This window comes from Chaetodon auriga, chromosome 3, assembly GCF_051107435.1.
Source record: "Chaetodon auriga isolate fChaAug3 chromosome 3, fChaAug3.hap1, whole genome shotgun sequence".
Lineage (NCBI taxonomy): Eukaryota > Metazoa > Chordata > Actinopteri > Chaetodontiformes > Chaetodontidae > Chaetodon > Chaetodon auriga.
In genome coordinates, this window is record NC_135076.1 from 2,486,891 (window position 1) to 2,510,623 (window position 23,733).

General features: G+C 38.4%; 1 protein-coding gene across 1 annotated transcript in view; it reads right to left on the reverse strand.

The window, feature by feature from the left end:
- st3gal3a (ST3 beta-galactoside alpha-2,3-sialyltransferase 3a) overlaps positions 1–23,369 on the reverse strand; it is a 49,253-nt gene extending 25,884 nt beyond the window's left edge. The window contains exons 1-7 of the mRNA XM_076722963.1: positions 23,148–23,369; positions 18,901–18,986; positions 17,759–17,910; positions 11,748–11,790; positions 11,492–11,584; positions 2,666–2,760; positions 923–986 (exon numbers count right to left, since the gene is read on the reverse strand). Of these exons, the coding sequence (XP_076579078.1) occupies positions 923–986; positions 2,666–2,760; positions 11,492–11,584; positions 11,748–11,790; positions 17,759–17,873 (410 nt within the window). The 5' untranslated portion in view covers positions 17,874–17,910; positions 18,901–18,986; positions 23,148–23,369. The remainder of the gene's footprint in view (positions 1–922; positions 987–2,665; positions 2,761–11,491; positions 11,585–11,747; positions 11,791–17,758; positions 17,911–18,900; positions 18,987–23,147) is intronic.
- Positions 23,370–23,733: the final 364 nt, after the last annotated feature.

The window sequence follows — 23,733 nt, forward strand, 5'->3', positions numbered from 1 at the left end:
ACCTGCAGTCTTCTGTGGTGGTGTTTCATCAGCCTCCTGTTTCTTTGGCCCCCACCGCCTCCCTTGACAGCCTCCTTGTTGTTTGTTATTTCCTGTTTTATGTTAAAAGAGTTCTTTTTTTTTTTGTCTTTTTTTTGTCTTTACTTCCTGTCCTCGTGTGTTTCCAACCTTTGCGATTGATGATTAGTTTCACCTGTCCCTTATTAGCCTTCCCTTCCTACTGTAATGTGTTTTCCCTCAGTCAGAGCCAGTTCGCCCTTTGATTCAGATTCAGATTCAGAATTTTTTGTACCTGGTGTGCCAAGTGTTCCAGCCCCTTTCCAATATTTTCAGACCATTGCTTCTGGACCTTGCCTGTTTTTGGACTTTTGGATTCTTGCCTTTCTTGCCTTTGTTTTCTCATATGCACAAGTCTGACAACAGTACGTGAAGGAGATTTAATTATGTTGTATTTTGAAAATTCCACTTGAAAAAAGTATAGATTTTGTTATTTTCCATAGAAAAATAGAGATTCAACCTTTATATCCATTGATGAGTTCAGATGAAATGTTTTGCTTTATTTAAAATTATTGCTATATCTTTTGCATTTATTGGTGTTTATATACTCTTTTCTTAAAACATGATTGTAGTGTAGTTTTCTGTCCCTAATATTTATGGCGAATTAATCATCAGATGACTAATTGATCGACCCAATATAAATAAACTTTAAATACCCACAGACATGACGAATGACGAACGCAAGACGGCCTACACCCTTGGTGATTAAAGTGTCTTTCATTTAATGGACTGGCATAAAAACTGACTCCATCGACAGTTCACAAATTCACATCATAGCTTTAAATACAGATTTTGTAAGAAGGACATATTGCAATGACTGGACTGTGTGGATCAGAGCATGACAAGACAATTTGTACCAGCTTACCTGGCGACTTCTTCCCCAAGGCCATAGCTCTTAGTGGCTGATAGAAGAATATCTATGATCTTCTCTGTAGATACAAGAGAGAGAAATGGACAGAAATAGAAAACAAAGTGAGATAAATATTAATGTGAAGTAATTCTTCACTCCACAGTCCAACCAGCCATGATGCCCTCATCTCCAGCACAACTAGATGAGCTGTGATAATGAAGAAGGCCAGGACCCGCAGCTGGGTGGGTAGACAATTCTTCCTCTTGCAATGTTAAACAACTATTAAAGATAGGTGTCGTAGAAAGGTAGGGGCTCGTAGGCACTCCGCTTGCTTCTTCCAGGGAGTGACGTGTGTGAGACACTGTACAGAAACAGCCAGCTGAGGGAACAGCCTTTTTAAACAACACACTCTCTGCCTGATGGAAGCCAAATGAGAGAGAGGTTATGTCACAGTCAAGTCCCAGTTTTGGAATAAAAACCTTGTTGTTGTCAAGTTTGATTCATTAAGCTCTGATCAGTGAAAAGTCCACACTAGACTTAAGAAATACCTACATCACTCTTTGAATCCATTCAACCATCTCTGAGAATTGTTCCAAATAAAATAAAAAAATAGAGATTGCATGGTACTCCAAAATTGAGTGTGATCATCTACCATTTTTCACCATTCAGTGTAAATCTGAATGGTCCAAAGTGGAAAAAACCTACCTACCTCTATATCTTACAACTTAACATGATGTATTTTGTTGGCTTAATCCATACACAAACAGAAATGTTAAAAAAGTGTGGCTTTGAGGTGATTATTCTGGAATAATTTCCTATTTGGTAGATATTATTATTTTTATTTTAAAAAGTTGTCTGCAATGTTGATATCTGTGTAGTCAAAGAAATCTACCCAGCATGTGACAAATCATTTACTTTCAAAAATTCCTGGACAGCAAAGGATGAGCTCTATACACAAAAACCACTATTTTCTCCCAAGTTTGAATGGCCTATTCTCTAAATAACACATCATGTGTTGCTGTTAACTTTCAGTAGTCAAGTCTTGCCCTTAATCTGGTCTTAAGTTGTCAGGTTAGACTAGTTTAATTAAGCCTTTCTGTTGCATAAATATTAATATTGAGCCTGAGTTAATTTGAGGTAGGAAAGTTAACCACCTCTCCCCCTGGCTAAGCCTGAGGTGATAGCTTTGTTACTGTGGCTAAAATTTGTTAGAAGTCTAAGACATAAAGACACTAATGGTCACTAATTCACTCAGGGATGATTAACTGAGCACCAGGGTGCTAGAATGAGTGTTTAAGGCTTCACTACACTGCAAATGAAGTGCTTGTCAGATTGTTGAACAGCATCTGACACCCCACAATTCTTGTAACTGTCTGAATTTGACAGTTATGCCCAATTCATGCAGTGATTGATCAGGTGTTAGGAGTTGTGAAAGCAGGTAGGGTTTAAGATTCTCTCTCAAACCTCTTTTCTCTGTAATCTTCATTTGTATATCAGAGGAGAAGTGAGGTGCAGCCAGGAGGATAGTATGACAGCAGTCTTTTCACCTGCTTTCAAATGTGGCCATTCAGAAGTGCTAAAACACTTTTGTCGTGCTGAACAAACTAGTTTATCTGAAACATACTGAATTGACAGTGCTAGGAACTTTTTGCAGCTAATGGTTAGGAAAATTGTGTCTGAACTGGTGAGAAATGCAGTGCCGCTTACATTGATTTGATCTGTATTACTTCAATTAGAAAGACAGAAATATGTAATCACCTTGTGATTTTACACCAAACGGAGGGGAATAATCACCAATCTTGGAGAATCGTTTGTAATTTGGATCAAGGAACATGGGCGCCAGTTTGGTGAACCTGTGGATATGAAAGACACGTTACAACAAATAAGAACACAGAAGAAATGCAATATCTGTACATGCCCGTGCAGCCCACATGTGTTTAGATGGACTGATTAACGGCAGAGCACTTAAGAGGATTTAGAGCATCGTGTTTCCAGCTAATCCAGTCTGTATGAATTTACCTTCACCAAAACAAACTCAGAGACAAGTGTGACGGAGAGGACAGAGTTAGTACATTTCACACAGTGAGGCTGAGAGCAGATGTTCGGTCTGACCTATGACCAAGCAGCCACAAGGGATTAGTTTGTGCCTTGCTTAAGGGCACCTATAAAGTGGCAATTGGGTGGCAGACAAGCATGGTACATTCACTTTCTCATTAACTAACTGCAACTGTGGCTAACTGAAAGCAAAAGTACATTATATTGCATATGGGTTTAATCTTTTAGACACTTGGCATGGCAAGTGTAAATTAGGTCACATCAGCCAAAACAAATGGTGGGTTCTGCTGGGCCTTGTCAAGATGTTACGTTCAAAATATTTAAAAAATACCACCAAAGAGTTGACCCCATTTGTTGGCCAACACTAGTGGCAAAAGTAAGCATTTTTGGCTGTGTGCTGCATACCCTTGTTAAGTGTTCAGCATTTATGTCCGATATATATGAGCATGGATAAGCTTTAAACCATTGTCTTTTATACACATAGCTACAGCGGCAGTAATAATAATGATATGAAGAGGTATGTAAACAATATATGATATAAAAAGATGATGATTTACTCTATGTGAACATAGTGTTACTGGTTACCATCGACACTGCATTCATAATGAAGGTATGGTCAACACTAAAACAAAAACAACACAGTTAAATGTATTCTGTTAGTTTGTTGCTTCAGAGCATTAAACATGTTATGCTCTATTTAATCCTCACATCTGTCTCCACTTTGGGGGATTAGTCTTTAATGAATGCAGACACAGTTGAGCTTTTTGTTTAAGCATAACTGGACATGCACTCTATGTTCAGTATGTTTATGTGTGTATACATAAAGATCCCTGGGTGAGAGCTGACAAAACACACATGAATTCATAACCAAATAAATGTTTAACATAATATTTTTGAGTGTCCTCAGACTTCCACTGACCAACCCATATCCCATGTGACATAAAGTTTAATTTACACCCTAACTGATGTAAAACATTTGGGCAAAAATCTCAAAATGGTCAGTGACAAAAACAGAAAATACAAACTAGGTACTTAGACAGCTCCAGCTAAAGCTAAACAGAATTCCCTGGAATACTGGAGGGCAACTAAGGACAGGCTCTGTCAGGGGACTGATTGGAAAAGCAAACTGCTGAAGAGTTTTTAACAATTTGAAAACCTACACCCTACACCCTCCATGATGGCGCTGTGTAAAACATAAATACAGCAGAATATGATGATTTGCCAATTTTATTTTATTTATTTATTTTTTTTTATATGCTCGTTGTGAATTTAATGCAGCATCAAAAAAAGTTGGGACAGGAGCAACTGAAGACTGGGAAAATTGTGAAATGTCCAAAAACACCTGTTTGGAGCATTCCACAGGTAAACAGGTTCATTGGTAACAGGTGACAGTGTCTTGATTGGGTATGAAAGGGGCATCCTTTAAAGGCTCAGTCGTTCACAAGCGAGGATGGAGCGAGGTTCACCACTGTGTGAACACATGACTGCATAAAGGAGATTATCACATGGGCTCTGGAAGCCTGCTGTCGGTAAACACAGTTCGTTGTAAATTATTGCTTTCTGTTTTTATGGTTTACACAGCATCCCAACTTTTTTGGAATCAGGGTTGTACGAAAGGTAACGTACATAAAGCCAAACAGGAATTTGCTTTGGGAGTACTAAAACAGTCTAGGGAAAAGTGTTTCCTTAACTGAGTCAGCCCCTGCAGCTTTGGCAGCTTCTTTCCTTTCATGTATAATATCACTTAATGAACCATTAATGAGCTCTGATTTGGCAAAACAAAACAACTGCTAATCAGTGAATGCTGGAAGGTCTACAAAATAATAGGAAGGAAAATTATCTTGAAAACACTTAAAAACAGTTCGGAAATAAGCTACTAATGATGCATCTTGCTTTTCTGTTTCCATATTGTAGTAGTGTCTGATGGTGTGTTCTTGTGTATTTTTCCTGCTTGCATATAAATGAAATGACAGAGGTACACCTCCACACATTATGGCCCTGTGATTTGAAATTGCTTTAGATGAAAGATGTAAGTGACATAAGAATGGAAACCTATCTATAAATCAGCAAAACGCATAATTGCATAATCTGTTGAGGGAAATTGGAAAAACACATTTTGAAAATTCAAGTTGCATGCTAGTGCTGTTTTCCATTGGCTGTGCTCTACTTTCGCTACTACTCAATTTTTTTTGGGTCTTAATACCCAACACACATACTTATGGCACTAACCATTACATGTCAATAATACCAAAAAGTTGCACCACATACGCATAATTAATTGACCTGGCTATTGGGAACACCAGCAGAAATCCCAGTGGTCTGGCTAGCTGCCTGTCCCATGTCAGTCTAGTGTTAAAACTGCAAATATGAAATTGATAAATCAAAGTGAAAACAACAAGAGGCAGCTAGAGTCACTCAAAACTGGAGACCAGAGATTCCGAAGCTGATTGTTATTCAAGATCAGAGGTCTGGAACAACAAAATAATATTTAATCAGGTACTTAACATAACATCTCTTGTGATTGGGCCAGCACCCAACTGAGGCAGACAAGGCTCAGTTAGTTCATATTTATTTCTGATTCAGACATTCTTATAACTATATTTACACAAGTAGTTACACAAATTGTAGAAACTGCGTCCTTCTTGTAGAAAGGAGACACATTCTGTATCAGTGGTTTACAGCTGATAGCACATTCTCTCTGTTCTGGTGTAGTGTTAATGTATGAACTCAGCAGCAACAACACACAACACTCTCTGCAGTCAGCACTCAGTACTCAACACCGATTAATGAATCCTAATCTCAACAAAAAACTCCTCTTCAGGATCCCAGGAAGCAAACAAAACTACACAGACTGAGACTCAATACAACAGTTGGTCAATGAAAATCAACCTAAGTAACTTGCACCTCATGCATCTATCAGACAAGCAATGTGATTCTCTGTGATTATCTGTGGAGTGTGTGAACTATGAATTGCAGACTTTTTGGCTTGTTGTCAGGGGTGGGCAAGCCGTTCAATGATCACTCTCAGGATGTACTGGACCTCTTTCACTAGTGACTAACATTAGATACAAACATTTTCTGAATTCATAATACTCTACGGGCCGGATGGGAATGTGGTGGGCTGGATGTGACCTGCAGGCTGCCAGTCAACAATATGGGCTGGGTCCCTTGATTGATTGATTGATTTGCCATTCACGTCCAGACTTTCAGAAGGCTTGCTATAGACCATCAGCGCCCCACCTGCTTCTAATCTGAAGGTTTCAACATAAATTGTTAGTCAGTGTATGGAGTACACGTGGCCAAGCACTGTGGAGAAAAAAATGGACAGTGCAGGAGAAAGAGGAAAGGTGAAGCTGAGAGGAAGTGCATTAAAAGCAGAAAGGCCCGGGAGGAAAACAGAGTTTAAGTCTGCAAAATTACAGATATGTTCACAATTAAGCAACAGTTTTAGTGTTAAAAATATATGTATAAATAGTCCATTCCAAGTTGACATCAACACATTAAGGGGATCAACACAATTATCAGAATTCATCCTCTAACGACCAAAAATGTGCAAAATTTCATGGCAATCCATCACAAATTTGTTGTGGTATTTCAGTCTTGACCAAAGTAATAGAGCAACTGACTGACAGATGCACTGATCGCAAAACAGACATTGCCATCCATAAAGCCATGGAGGATACGAGATAAGGATACTTCCTTATGAAGTAGCAGGAGTTTATGAACAATTCCATGTCTATTTGAGCTTCTGGCCAGTTCTCCCACCTGCACCACTGCAGCAGAGGGACCAGCTGAACAAAGACAGAAGAATAAATGGGTCAAGGATGCCCTTGGCATTCTTGCCAGTCTATTATCCTGAGAAAAACCCTCCTGTGTTATTTTACCAGGTTACAATCTGGACTCTGTGAGCACTTTTCATTAACGCTGCTGTCTGAAGGCCCTGGCGGGTTTGAGGGTTGCGTGTCTCTGATGCTCAGAGAGTAAGTGGGTAAGTGAACCGGCCTGGATTTTCTCACGCACTGGGACAACAGCAGAGCAGAAGAGGACAAAAATAGATCTACACAACAAATGGGCCTATTCAGACCACTGCATCTTCTGACTCATTTTATACATGGTGCTAAAAACATAAGCAGGTGAAGGGCTTTCACGGTGTGGGGAATTCTTCCGTCTTTAATAATGCAGAGGCAGAAATGGGATCGTTCCTCTATCATACCACTCTGAACTCAGAGAGCTTTCCATAAAATGGGACTGTTTGACTGAGAATACTTAATTTAGGCCAGTTTTTAGGCATACAGTAGGTGAATTAGATGGTTCTTCAGAGCACGACAAGTGCAGGGGAGGACTTTAACATTAAGGTAGGTATGCTACTGCTAACTACAAGAGTTCCTAACAGCTATAGATTCATTACTATGTTTATATGTTAAACATAAAAATATGTCAATATTCAAATATCAAATATATATATGTATGTGTGTATATATGTATATATATGTGTGTGTGTATATATATATATATATATATATATATATATATATATAGAGAGAGAGAGAGAGAGAGAGATATCTCTCTCTCTCTCTCTCTCTCTCTCTCTCTCTCTCTCTCTCTCTCTCCTGGGGGATGTTGCAATCACAATATATGATATGTGTCTTAACATCTAGGCCGTCCGAGTGCAAATGAAAATGTTAAAATACAACATTGGCAAAGTACAGTTTTGTTTAAAAGCAAAATAACCACCTATCTTCTGACATGCATGAGCTAACTATACATGCACATACATGCTTCCATATGTCATGGAGGCAAGGCCCTGCAAAGATAGAAGCATTTAGTAAATTCTATTCAGCTTTATGTCAAGTACCAAATGTTGCCACATTAAAACATAGAGGGATTTGAAATTGAAAAATGCAGTGTATTGTATGTGATTAATCCCTTTTGATAAATTCATCATTTACATTTCAACCACGCTAACTAAATAAAACTTCATATGAATAGTGTGAACTACAGAATGAATAAAGACATACAACTCAGATTTTTTGTTCAGACTAAATGGGTGATATTCTGTAACAATTCATAATTGATTATATAAATGAATGTAGCTATTTTCACTGACAGTAATAACTAACAGCCCACCCTCTCCCACCCCCAAGTATGTTTATTAAGTTTTGTTCTTTTTTTTGGGAACCACATAATAATAACATATGACTCAGCACAACCTTTGTCTGTACAATTGACCTGAGTAATAGTGACAGTTTTTATAACAAACAAAAAACAAGATTTAGTGATTTGTCTGTTTTGTATAACTGAACGTGAACTGTCTGAAAGTGTTATTAGATTTTTAGAAAAGTGATGGGTTCAATTTTAATGTAAAATTGAAGATATAACTTGTAGATCCATCTTAATTTTAGTTAGCGAGAGAAGCACCTCCTAGGCTTATCACTATCAAAAAAGAATTGCACTTTTGACTTGTTGTGTTATTAAGGCATTCAAGGCAGCCTGCATGGAACACTTGCTTTTTAATAACAGATGTGTCCTAGCGCTCTCTTAATGTCCATCAATTCTTTTTCAAGTTTTAAGTTGTCTAAATAGCTTCTGCCTTTTGAAAGTGAATAAGCTTTAATTAAGGCCATGATATAGGCTTTGGATGTTTCCCATATTAGGGAGGAGGAATTGGTAGACTGAGAATTAATGGTGAGAAATATCTAAAATTGCTTTTCAGTTAGCAAGTAAATTTTTCATCCTTCAAAAGAAGAATATCAAATCTCCAATCTCCACTTACAACAGGTGTGTTCACCACTGCTTTGAACAAGCCAGTCACCCCACTGCTAAAGAAACCTACACTCGACCCAGCTTTCCTTTTCAAGACTTGTCTTGAGCGCACAGTTTTTAATCAGGTCTCTGAATTCCTTTCTGAGAACAACCTGCATGATCCCAGCCAATCCGGTTTCAAAAACAGACACTCTACGGAGTCTGTGCTCTTATCTGTAGTGGAAACACTACGATCAGCTAGGGATACTGGTCAATCCTCTGTTCTAGTATTGCTCGACTCAGCTGCCTTTGACACAGTTAAACACCAAATCCTCCTCTCCACACTCACTGAGCTCAGCTTCTCAGGATCTGCTCTCCACTGGTTTGAGTCCTACCTCTCAGGGAGATGCTTTGCAGTATCTTGGAGGGGAGAAGTGTATAAATCCCACTGTTTGTCCACAGGGGTATGACACCTTCAGCTTAACCTGTCAAAGGCTGAGCTCTGTGTATTCTTGGTCGGTCCCTCTATACAACAACAGATCAGTATCCAGCTTGACTCAGTTCCACTCACTCCCGCAAAATCTGCCAGAAACTTGGGTTTCATGATTGATGACCAACTAACTTTTAAAGAGCATGTGGCCTCTGTTGCTTGGTCATGCCGATTTGCCCTGTACAACATCAGGAAGATCAGACCCTACCTGCCTAAGCATGCAACACAACTCCTACTACAAGCACCTCACGCCTCAACTACTGTAATTCCTTATTGACAGGGCTCCCAGCATGCTCATTAAAACCCTTGCAGATGATACAGAATGCGGCGGCTCACCTGGTCTTTAACCAGCCCAAACGAGTGCATGTCACTCCGCTGTTCATATCCCTCCACTGGCTCCCAGTTGCTGCCCGCATCAAGTCATTGATGTTTGCCTACAAAATTGCCACCAAAACCACACCGACCTACCTGAACTCCCTCAGTCAGGTTTATGCTCCCTCCTGCTCACTACAACGCCTGGTGCTGCCAGCTCAAAAAGGCCCTAAGTCTCAAGCTAGACTCTTTTCTTCTGTGATTGCCCGGTGGTGGAATGTGTTATCAAACTCCTTTTGTTCTGCAGAGACCCTCTTGATCTTTAGAAAAAGACTCTTTACTGAGCACCTTCTTTCTTAAAAAAAAAAAAACGCCGACTGTATGTCCAGTTGGACCAGAAAGTTGCATTAGGGCACTTACTCTTACTCTTGCTGTTCTTTCCCATCTAGAACCTTGCATGTGATTTATGAAAATCTCATATGTACGTCGCTTTGGATAAAAGTGTCTGCCAAATGACAAATTGTAATTGCATGCAGCTCTCTTGCATGCATATTTATTAACCCTGGCTTGGTAAACTTGTCACAAAAGACTGAACCGTTAAACAATACCTGTATCTTTGCAGGGAAAAGCATGGAGTATTGCGCCCCGATTTCTATGAGTCGTTGCTTAGCTTCATTAAACTCTTTCCACCTCCAAAGCATCTTCTGCCTTTAGGGAAGTGCTTGGAACCACATAATCATTGGGCACTATTGGTAGTCAGGCCCAGCTTGGGCACTAGAGCGTGGTGAGCCCTTTCTAGCTTGACATGGCTTGTTGGGGAAAAAAACATACCACTTCCACTCAGCACTGTTCTGTGACAGGTCAGAGTCTATTTTAAAAACTTAGGATAAGCTCCAGTTCTTTCTATCACTATGCTCAACATTTCCAACATTTCTTCATTCCCTCATTTTCTGTATATTCATGCATTTTTTTTTCAGTTCTTCCTGGACCAAAAGCTGCATCCACTTAGATCATTTTACTGACTTTGTATGTGATCAAGCTGTCTCTAAAAGTTGCTTTGTGTCCAGTCTCATCGCAACTTGTGCTGTACCTGTATTCCTCCCCTTTGTGTGTTGGTCATACCAAATAACTGAACTACAGTAACTGGTAGTAAGAAGTGAGTGTACTGTGAAGCCAGTTTTTGTGGCATCACTTCCCCAACAGTGATGGAAGACCAAAGCTGAAAAAATGAAACATCTCATAAATGCAATATCAAGTCAACTGTGATTTTAACAAATATGTAAATATTCCTTTAATGCAAATACAAACAGTTGCCAGTTCATTAGGTACACCTTGCTAAACCTAATGCAGTGTAAACAGTCTCTACATTTTACTGTTTCTGCTAGTGTATTAAGCTACCCTCACTGATATGACCAGAGTGGACAAAACCATAAAAGCACCTTTTAGTAACAATTTATCTTTTTATACTTGTACATATTGTGCTTTCACATATGAAGTGTCAATGAACTATTACTTTTTTTTTTTTTAAATGTTATTGCCCTTAAAACATTTTGTGTGATTTGTTGACTACCCACAGTCAAATTATAAAGGCATTGCCAAGGTAAGCAAAAATAAAGAATTCTCCTGTAGATCTAAATAACTAAAAGACAACCACCCCAGAATGTGCAATTATTGTAATCAGAAATGTAACAGCACTGTGTGAAGAAAGCAGCAATGATGGTCTGGCAGTAGTCTCATTTTGTAACCTGTTTTACACTGCTGCTATAATGCACTGCAGGGATGTTTGTAAAGACTAAATCAGTTGCTAAACTGAATTAATACATAATTCTCTGGAACAACACAAGCACCAAGAACACCACACGTATGAAGTGAACTGGAGGTTGCATGATTTTCTAGAAGTGACACTGATCAACATGTGTGTTTGATGTCTAAAATGCTACAAGCTCAGTTCAAATGTTTACAAACATATAGTATAGTATTCTTACTTTGGATAAATGGTAGTCATCTTGGCAGCTGCAAAACCAGGCTTACAGGCACCCTCACTAAGATTGCCATACTTGTACATGAGGTCCAGCGGCCTGTAGACATGGAGGAATGAAGTTAAGCAATGATTAAATATTCACACACAAATGTTATATACAGTACACCTTACATAAATACTGAAAACATGCCCCCAAAGAATATGTTCCCAGACTTTGAATGAGAGGTAAAGTTTATAAAAGTAGTAAAATGTATACTCACAAACTACCATCCAGCTTCAAAAGGAATCCTTGTTTGTCATACACTAGACAAAGAAAGGGGAGGTAAATATAATTCAATTATATGTCTGAATATTTAGAATGATGGCTTATTTTTATGAGAACGAAATCATTTAATTACAAAAAGGAGGCTAGTCCCAACCATACCATAGGTCTGACCTGCTAATTCCATACTCTGGCCTCAGGTCAATTAAAGGGGGCATATTATGAAAAACTCACCTTTTAAGTGCTTGTGCACATACATCACTAAGATAAAACTTGAAATGGACTATGAACATCTTACTTTACCAACCACTAAAGCTTGCACTGGCTCAATAACAGAAAACGGTAAGAACATTAAAAGTCTAATGCAATAGCTTCTTCAAATACTTATGTGTGGTACATCATGTGGTCTGCCAGAAGGACCCACCACAGACATACACAGTTGGCAAACAAGTTTCGATTAAATCTCTACTGGGTTTGCTGACCTAGAGTGACTTTATTATGTGATGTCATTCATTATGTTTCTGTTGTTTTCTAAATTGAAATTGCTTATTATTTTGAAATTTGGCATCCCTCATAGAGAATATCTGTTTCTATGTATCAAAGGTGCAGGCAAAAGCATCCTACAGTGATGCTGGTGTTGGCACTTCAACTGTTGCCCTCACAGCTTTGAAACCATTCTTGACATCAAGACCAATAAAGAGACCATGTAAGAGACCTTTTTTTATTAAAAATCCCACCAAGTCAAAAATGTGCAAAAAGGCATATTTACAACTTAAAAAAATAAAAAGCAAACAACATAACCGTAGTCTTTAATAAACAGATGTAATAAATAAATTGACAAACAAACAAACATGTGACATTGCCACAGGACTATTGGGTTATCCACAGGCTACGCATAATCTTTTTCTTTCTGTATTACAGATTATGTAGAAAAACTGTTGGACCTCATCTTTGAGAAGGTTTTCCAGGACCCTGGCCCATATATGGATGAGGTGCTGAAGGTCCCCATCCCTGAGGACCACTCTACCTCATGTGAAAGACCAAAGAAGCAGGAAGTGACTACATGTTGAGGTTCAATCAAGGAAAGGTCTGAAATCCATGTACCTTCCTTGAGCGCAGGGAACTCTGCTCGTATGTGTAGCACAATGCTGGTGGGCAGTACCACCCTGATTCTCTGGCCCAGAAAGCCCCAATAGCAGCTTACAAAGATTTTGTAGGCCAAGTATCAGTTTTCCGTTCGCAAGCCTGCAAATTCTCTATTGGATTCAGGTCAGGGCTTTGTGATGGCCACTTCAATACTTGACTTTGTTATCCTTAAGTCATTTTGCTACAACATTAAAAGTATGCTTATGGTCGCTGTCCATGTCTTATTTGCAACTAAGCTTTAATTTCCTCGCTGTTATCTTCAGATGTTGCTTAAATATATCCAGATCATTTTCCTTCCTCACGATGCCATCTATTTTATGGAGTGCACCAGTGCCTCCTGCAGCAAAGCACCCCCAAAACATGATGCTGCCACCCTCATGCTTCACGGGTTGTGATGGTGTTCTTCGGCTTGCAAGCCTCCCCCTTCTTCCTGCAAACATAACAATGGTAATTATGGCCAAACAATTTCATTTCTGTTTCATCAGACCAGAGGACATTTCTCCAAAAAGTAAGACCTTTGTCCCCATGTGCAGTTGCAAATGCTAGTCTGCCTTTTTTTATGGCGGTTCTGGAGCAGTGGCTTCTTCCTTGCTGAGCAGCCTCTCAGGTTGTGTTGATACAGGACTTGATTTACTGCAGATATAGACACTTTTGTACCTGTTTCGTCCAGCATCTTCAAAGAGTGCTTTGCTGTTCTGGGACTGATTTGCACTTTTCACACTAAAGTAGGTTAAGTTCTAAGAGAATTCTTATTCCATTCTCTAGAATGCATCTCCTTCCTGAGCGGTTTGACAGCTGTGTAGTCCCAAGGTGTTTATACTTGCATGCTATTTTTTGTTCAGATGAACGAGGTAGCTTCAGGAGTTTGGAAATTGCTCCCAAAGATGAAACAAACTTGCAGAGGTCCAGGTTTTTGTTTTTTTTGTTTTTTCTGAGACTGTGGTTGATTTCTTTTGATCTTGTCAAGATGTCAAAAAACAGAGGCACTGAGTTTGAAGGTCGGCCTTAACATATATTCAAAGACACACCTCCAGTTGTCTCAATTGATGTCAAGTTGCTATCAGGAGCTTCTAAAGCTATGACATTAAAGACACAGTAAACTTAGTGTATGTTAGCTTCTTACTTACTGGAATTGTTATATGATGAATTATAAGTGAAACAATCTATGTGTAAAAAAATTACTTGAGTCACACACAAAGCAGATGCCTAATGTAAACTTTGTCTATATATATACACACACACACAAATACAAAGCACAAAAACAATTCCCCTTAAAGTTGAACATTATAAAATTATTGCCCTGTCATACCTGTAAAGACATTCAATAGAGATGTCAGGCAGGGTGAACTGACCACACTCTGAACACACTTATACAACACTTAAGTAAGGTGAACTTCAACTACTGGAGCTCTGCAAAGCAGCAGCTTAATGAGACTAAGATTGACAAATATTTAGATATGTTTTTCCTTATTTGTAAGATGGTATTTACTTTTATTTGTATTTACAAGCTATTACAAGTTTGATTTGAAAAGATAAAACATACAACTGAATAGTGTGGCACATTCTCTTTTCTGTCTGCCAAAGGTTTAAGTGGAGCCTTGCCTCTCTTCTCTTCTGAAACAGTTTTATTTTCAGTAGAGATGTGTGCAACTAGTCCACTAATTGATTAAATGTTACTACCCTCACTAGTTGGCACCAGAAAGACTAGTCACTGTACTTTGTCTTGACTTTGACTCTTATAATCTGGTCTGTTCAGTTTTGCTACTTCTTGTTTTATTATGAAGTCTTCCCTCATGTGTCAGATTTTATTTACGTCCTGTGTTTTCCCAACCTTGTGATTGTCTTGATTGATTTGTTCTCTTCCCTTGTCTATTTAAGTGAGTGTGTTTCCCTTTGTCCTTGCTGGTTCATTCCTTGTATGTGGTCTATCTGTTCCTTGTTAGTGTGTAGAGTATTTCCTGTAAGGGTATTCTTAGTTTATCTGTTTGTGGATCTGCACCTTGTTGTTCCCCTGGACCTTGATTTAGTTTTTTTGGTCCTCTTTTTTTCTTTGGAGGTTTTGCCGATTGAACACCTACCTGTAAGTCCTTTGTTGCCTTATTTTGTAAAATACATTTTTAAACTGCTTCCGCCCTGCCTTTTTGTTTAGCCTGCATAATTTGGTTCGCTTCCTGTTTTTTCCCTCCAGCTGGCTACCTGAGGTTGGTGCTGCATGAACATTGAAATCATAATGGGAAGTAAAGAAAATTCTCTAAATGCAACAATGTTAGCAAACAACATTAGCTTTAGCTCAGCTAGCTCCAAAGTGCTAAAAGGAGCATTTTACTTTATGTCCAAATACGCAATGGCTCTGGTGTTTGGTGGTGTCAGGCTGTAGTAAGAACAGGAAAGTAAACGTCTTTTGAGGTGGTTCACTTGTCGTGTACTCATCACTCAGAGCAGGGGAGCTTTTCATACTGAGTCCAGTCTTGGTTCATGAAGTTTAACAGCCACCTACTGGACTGGGGGAGCAGAACAATAGACTGTGCACAGAATATGAAGAACATAATGCACAGTGCAAATTGCCATACATTTCAGTGGCATTTAAATTACATTTTTTTTAATTGAATAATGTGATGAATGGTTTCAAATGGCTCTTAATATACACAATGTTTAACCTTATGGATAAAAATGTAGTCAATTTTGAAAGCTTTCTCAGTGTTTTCTAACTTTTAGACAGTTGACTAGTCTAAGATAAAACTTCCATTTAAATGTCTGGGAAATTAGACGTTAGGAGCACCCCTAATTTTAAAGTGGTAAAGTTTAAATTGCAGCCAATAGACTGACGAGATGAAAAGGATGTTCAGTCTGAGAAAACCTCAACAGCATATCACACACTGGTACTGCATCAGCGCAGCAGAATCACACCTTGCCTTCCTTTACCTGGCTTTAGTATGGAGTTTTCTTTGGTTTGAATGAGCCAGCAACTGCTTCTATAACTTGCTCTGCCCTGTCTGTCTTAATTAAAAGACAAAGACTAATGAAAAGTGGGAGTATGAAATAACATTTTGTAATAACAAACAAAAAAAACTGCTAGAAAGAAGAAATGCATTAGTCTTGTTGTGAAAATAAGCAAGATGAATTACTCCATAATTTTTCGAAACATTTCATAATTCCATAGTTTATATATTTTATATGTATTGACATGATTATTTTAAAACATATATTTAACCGTGAATATATTTTCCATAGATTTTAGTCCTGTCGTTGAAAGAAAAAGTCACTTTAACAGTGGCTTTATCCTCAGCACCAGGGTTAGGGTTAGAAATGTATGTATCACACAGATTGAAACACTCAACCTTTAAGTCTAAGCACAATACCAACCAATCAAAAGGTACAAAAAAGTCAGTTGGTAAACATAACTAATGTGTTCAATATGAGGAACTTTGTTTAACTGGTATCAGGCAAATATTCAGAGCATAGTATCAATATCAGCACCTCACAGTGACTTAAATGTTTCTTAAGTGGACACATTCTGAAACATTTAAATTATCACATCACTTAACATCAGTAATAAGCCCGTATGACGAATGCTCAATGCTTTTCTGCATGGACTGGTCAAAAACTTTTTGTGCTAAAAGCAATGTAGCAACCAAGATTCAGACTTCAGCTTTTTATGGACTGGTGAATAGTGAATGGACTGTATTTTATATAGTGCTCTTCTGGTCTGATGACCACTCCATGCACTTTTTACAACACAAGACCACATTCACCCATTCACACGATGGCAGCTAGGCCATCTTCTCATTATGAGCACTAACCATTCACACACAGATGACACAGCATTGGGAGCAATTTGGGGTTCAGTATCTTGCCCTAGGACACTTCGACATTTAGACTGCCAGGGATCAAACCACCGACCTTCTGATAAGTGGACAACCGCTCTACCTCCTGAGCCACGGCCACCTATAATAGGTTGTAGCTACAAGAAGAGCAGCGGAATATCAAAGGTGGATTCCCAGTTTCCCTGACTGAAGGACAGCATAGCAATAAGACTTTGCATGTGGTCATTTTGATCCGAGTAACTGAAAAATACTAAATAATGCATTACTGAAAAAAATGAATGGTACATTGAATGTTACAAGGATAGGTTTACATCCTCATCCCTGAGGAGTAGCTGGACGCAACTCCAACCCCAGATGACAATGATATTAAAACAGAACAGCAGCAAATCCTCACATTGGAAGCACCTATGAATGCTTCCTTGACAAATGATTGAAATGGCAAAGATTAATTGAATAAAACTTGTCGCTTATTAATTATTTTTCTATTGGCTGATTACTAGATTAATGTTTATGCACTAAATACAACAGTATTCCAATAATGGACAGTCTAAATCTAATAGGCTTGAAGTTCCTGCTATGCTATGGGCTCTTGCTCTATACTTCTATGTTCGCCATGAACTACAGCTCTTCTGAAAGTTACAGCCTGAAGTGAGCTACAACTTCAGCCATGTGCTACAGAGGAGTTGCTCTGTGCTTCCTGACGTCAGTCTGGAGGCTCAGGCAGGTTGCTTCAGATGAATTTCTCTCCACACCCTAAAACCTCCCGCTGATGAAATCAAATACTCAGTAGTATTACTAAGATCTATTGTGATATTATTATTTTTTATTAGTCACAACAAATGTGAAATATAGCATATTTTAGTTTAGATTTTGATATTTAAGTAAACACTTACAGTAAATGTTCTTAACCACTGAACTTGTTATGACGTGAGTAAAGGAGATACTTTCTGTTACTATTGGTGCGTTTGCATGAGTTGCATAAGTTCATGAAGTTTGTACTGTATGTTACATTATGGCAACTTCTCAGCAGAAGACTCACATGATTTATGGCCCCAGCCTCGTAAGCTCATCCTCCCTGACAAGTAGTAGAGGAATCCTAGGGCCAGCATGGAGCACAGGCCCAGGCGGAAGCTGCGGCTTTGTTTCATTCTCATCTCCAGCTAGCATACATGGTACATTCTGGACTGGAGCCTGTTTGAGCAAGAAATAAACAGGTTAGCCTGCACTCACATACAGCATCTTATTATTAATACAATCGGTCACAGAGGCTGAAAGCCCAACACTCTACATCAGCCGACAGAAGTATCAAATTAATAGACTGTTTCCTTGAGGAAGAGACTTGATTTTCAGTGTTCCACCCTGGAAGGTGGGATGGAGGCTTGGCATCAGGCATGTCTACATTACAAGCTCAATAACAACAATTAATTAAGATACCAAGGTTTTTAACAGTGTCCTTTTCATTAAGTGCTTCTGTGTCAAGATAAGTGGCAATCCGAAGTCTTTCCTAATTTTTCCCAAATAAGATTATTTCAGGTTTATACTTATTCAGGCAAAGAACATTTTGAGACATCCTGCTGTTAATTTGGTGCATTGACAAAAAGATTCTAGGGGGGTAAATCTGGGTGACATCAGCACAGCTATGATAAGACTATTAATATACTCTGAAAATGATGTATGCAGGACTATATAAAAGCTGAAAAATAAAGGCCCTAAATCAATCCCTGGGGGACAGCACAGGTGAAGGATGTTGGGGTTTAAGTATAGTTTCCAATGGTCACAAAAAAAGCTCCTGTCTTGTAAGTATGGTCTGAGCCACTTGATAACTGTACTGAATTCAACCAAAATTCAAAACGTTTGTGGAGTAAGACATTATGATGAACAGTGTCAAAGGATACAGAAAATGCAACTGAATGTTCCAGTTTTATGTAGTCATATGTTATGATGAAGAGTGACTCAGGCTGTTGCAACAAACAGGAAGAGGTAATGTTCTGCAGTGTGTACTGGAGCAACCCAACCTGTCTGACAAGTGATGCTAACTAGCTAGCATTAGCAGTAAGCAGTTTAAATGGAAGTTCACTTTGACTAGTCAATCGGGCTAAGTTTAACCTTGTAAGATTAAAACTGTCCAAAAAAAAAAAAAAAAAAAGAATTCAAACTTGACAGACTCAAAATAAAACTCACCAAACCCTTCTGGGTTCATCTTTCCACTGTTTCAACAATCACTGCCAACTCCGGTTTGGCTGAAATAAACCTTTAATTCACCGAATCTGGAGAGGAGTGAAAGAGAGAGTGGACATCAGAGAAGCAGTAGGGGAAATCAGCGTGAAGAGCCAGAATATTTTCACGTCTAAATCGGGAATCATTTTCACTGGACATTGTGACTGGAGAGATTTAAATATGTTGGACTTCAACAGAAAAACAGTAATTACTGGATAACGAAAAGCTTGCCATGCATTATGAACACATTAAACTGTCATTTCACTTTGTCATGCCTATCGTGGTACAGCAAGTACAATGTAAGTAGTAAAATGTCAAAAACAACCGTGTGCCAAGAAATGTGGTGATGTGTTCGTTTTGCTTTCATATGTGTTTGCTGATGGTAGCTGCATGAGAGGTTATGTTGTTTGTACATCTCTTTGTTGTCTGCCTTGGTGATATTTCATTCTGTTGTTCACGTCTGCACTCTAATGATGCTTATTGCTCCCACTATGGTGTCTATGTGTAACTGAATTTTTGCCTGTTTTTCAGTTATTATACTTAGGCTTTACTATTAATATACAAAGGCGGGTTGTATATTTATGGATGATAATCACTTGTATGCTAGTATGCACTAGCTGCAAATGGAATCTATTGTTGTTGGTATAGACACAATGGCTCTGAGGCATGATATTGTTTCAACAATGTTTATGCTGACATGTTGATGGTTTGCATTTTGTATCTTAAATGTGTTCTATCATCACTTTCCCTTTTTTAAAAAATGAATGCAGTTTACTGCAAAACTGAACTACTTGCCTTCATGTGAGTGCAATTTATGCCAGTAATTAAATTTCTACTTCAGTAAAATATGATACATGGTGTGTGTGTGTGTGTGTGTGTGTGTATATATCTATATATCTATATATCTATATATATCTATATCTATATATCTATATATATCTATATCTATATCTATATCTATATATATATATACACACAATCTAAATGAATATAAAAATGATTTGATGAGGTGAAAACATTTTTGCCACTCTAATAAAATTTAAATTGAATCATATGTTGACATTGCTTAGATGGTTTCAGCTGACTCATTTGTCTAATTTCTACATTTGCAAATAAAATTTAAAAAGTATTGTCAACAATGGCATTGAGCAATGATCAAGACAGTGTGGTTGTGTCTCATCACAAAACAAAGGCAGAGCAGCTTCTAACCCTATTTATTAAAAAAAAACAAAACAACAACAATGCTCAAGTGTGTGGGTCTACAATAGATGCTACTAGGCACATTACTCATTGGCACATTACCCCATTGAACATGGCAACACCAATTTCAACAGGCTACCCAACAAAATAAACAGTAAAGCAACAAGCAACATACAAATTTTGATGTTCGAAGAATGAAGTCAGTATCAATCCATCCTTGAGCTTCAGCTTTGAAGCAAACCCTGCTTTGTGTTGGCTCTCAAAAGCATTCTGAAGTAAAATAATTAGTAAATACATATAGCTTAAGAGTTTTGCAGTTGTTGTTGTTGTTGTTGTTGTTGTGGGGTCTTCACTTCCTCAGATGGTGGGAGTAGATGAATATTTTAGTCTTGATTCTTGCAGCCAACAACAGAGAAATTGGTGTGTGCTGCTCATAATGTTACCTTCTACATCGTCATGTTACTGGAGTCGCCATTATGGTGAGTAAAATAGCAGTTAGTGGATGTTACTCCAGTTCTATGAGTATGTGTGTAGCCCTCCACCTGCATCTTATAGCAGCCGCACTAAAGCACATTATTTTTAATGCATTAAAACATTTATCATGTTAAAAACTGCATAATAAAATTCTACCTTTTAATGGTTGCTTGTCTAAGAAGTTAAAAATACTTTTTGGGGTACCCCAGGGTCCTACCCTCAGCCCTTTATTATTTTTGATATACATTACTCAGCTATGACTTGTAAAAATCTTCTCCCTGTATTAATGGCAGATGACACAAATCTTATAGCTTCACAGAATGACTTCAAAACACTAGTAACGTGGTGTTGTACTGGTAGTAACGTAAATGATAGAATGTCTGCTGATTTCAAATGGTTTCAGCTGAAAAAGCATTCTCTCAATATTGATAAATGTAACTTCATGAGAAACCTCTTAAGAAACATTATAGATGAAAGATTAAATGAGAAAAATCATATTGATCACATATACAAGAGGTCCATGAGAATGCTTGGTATATTGAGAAAAGTTTATTCTTTCGTCCAAGCTTCTTCTCATTTAAGTCTTTATAATAGTAGAATTTTTCCCTTTATTAAATACTACAATATTGGGCTGCAACATATCCATCATATGGACTAGGGGGCTGCATTACATCACTTCCAGCACTGCGGTGCTGAAAGTTTGTTGCTTTCTTAATCCACAGGACAATAAAAGCTACACACCCAAGCAAAAACAAAACGACAGTGATCCTGGAGCACTTTGGTACCAAGGTTGTGGACCCAACCAATAACAAGAAAGTTGTATGCCTCCATATTTTTGTATACTTTCATTTGTTTTCTAGAGTAGAACGATGTCTGAATGAGCAGGTAGTCTGATTTTCTGTTTGTACCTTTCTCTCATAATTTCATCTAATCTAGGACAGTAAGAACTTTCCATCATCTCATCCATTGCATTTTTCAATTCCAGACCCTCTGTCTGAATTTAACGTGACGTGACTGCAAACAACCTATTCTTGGCCTTTACTTGCCATCAGTGACAACCACTTCTTAACGTATCAAAAATAGGGACAGCAAACAGCAAAACCCAAAATAAAGCTTTGTTTTAATATTTGCTGCGTTAGTGATATTTAAATATTAAACAGTGAACCAGACAATGTCACGTGGCAACGTGTGTCAGTGTGTTTGATTCCATACACACAGTTTTAGAGGAGATAGTGAAGCAAATTAAGTTCTTTTACTTCGGTGTATACTTAATCAAACTGTTCTGCTCAATACTGTGTATGTCTCATTCACCTAACAATAAATTTTGTTAAATCCCAGTTGCTTATGTTAGAGTAACATTTGCTATAGGAACTTATCATAATCTAATTTACAATAACACTTCGGAATTGAACGTCACTTCTTAGTACGTTATATAGTTAGGTTTAAGTGCAAATGTACTTGAGTTTCTATTTTTATCCCACTTTCTACTGCTACTACACTACAGTTCAGAGGGAAATATTGGACTGTTTACTCCACTACATTTATTTGACAACTTCAGTAACTATGTACTTGAGAAATTAAGATTTTTGCAAACATGTGCCGAACTATAATTTTATGTTTAATTGGACGGAAATACATAGCTGTGTGCATTTGCCACTAAGCAAGCAACACTTTAAATTCAGGACATTCCTTTCATACAAAGCAGATTTTGTGGGGATGCTTGGCGAGTCAGAGCTGGCTGGAGAGGTCAAGCAGAGGTTAATGAATGTGACTTTCTGGCATTTCAGGCTTAACCTAATACTGGACATAGCCACACTGTGAAGCTGCTCCAATGCTTTCAGTTGTGCGTGGGAGACCAGTCTAATTTCACATGACAATGTGTCTGCGACCAGTTGTCGTGGTGCAATCTATTATGATGTATAATGTTAATTAATATTCATTTCTATCTATTTGGTGCCAAGTCACAACAAAAGTTATCTCATGACACTTTCCATAGAACAGGGGAAGATCATATTCTTCAATGTAGACAGACCCAATAATTCAATGGAACGTTAATGTTGAACTCACTGATGAAAAGTTCGAGCGGAGGGGAGTCACTGGGGGAATGGGCTGAACCACTAATGAGAGGGGAGGTAACTGAATTAGCACTGAAGTTAAGTGGACTATTATTAAGTGACGGGGTTTCTGAACTGGAGAGGAAATAACAGTGTAACGTCGGAGACACTGTGGAAAATAAGGACGGTAAAAGCAAGATGAAGTACAGTGATGTTATTGCAGCTGCAGCTAGCGGCTAAGTTGTTAGCTCATTAACCATGTTAAACGTTAGCTGTTGCCCCAGTAATGACAGTATTAGCGACTGTAGCTACCTTTACTACCACCGCTAGTCCGTTAAACTGGTGATGACACATGTAAAATTCGCTGCCCTTCAACACACGACATGAATATGACAACAGGATTATCAGGAGAACTGGCGAAATGTAGCTAATAAGCATGACTAGCTGGCTACGCTAGCCAGCGAGCCATTAACATATTCTTACCAGACGGACAGCATTAATTTGCAAGTTGACCTCAAATGTGTCGGACTTTCCTGCCGCCGCGGCGCTGGATACCGAGATGCCGATATGCATTAGAAAACATTAGCGTTTACATATGTGGAAACATCCAAATACTCATAACTAGCTCCGCATTTTATTAACCCACTTGAGGGACAGACTCGGAGCCCCCTCTTCTCCGTATATGCTCCAGGCAGGCTGCTCAGTGGGGGTACCCGATACGTCCAGCTCTGTCAGGAGAGCACGTCACGCCAAACCCCATTTAAAAAGCTGCTATTTAATTGCGCTTAGCGCACTGGGAAATGTCCACGTATGGAATAATGCTGTACAGTATGTTAAGTATCCTTAATAATACAGGAAAAAACGGCAAGTCAGTTGCAAAGCTCCAACAGTTTTCGATTAAATGTTAACTTTATAAATAGTTTCACTCATTTCCCCTAACCCATAATAAACTAAAACCACAGATTAATAGCAATTTAATGACATAGAACACAGAGTAACAGCTCATTGAAACGGAGACATAGGGTAGATTACAGTCTTCCCCACAAAGTGTAATGAACTCATAAGCATG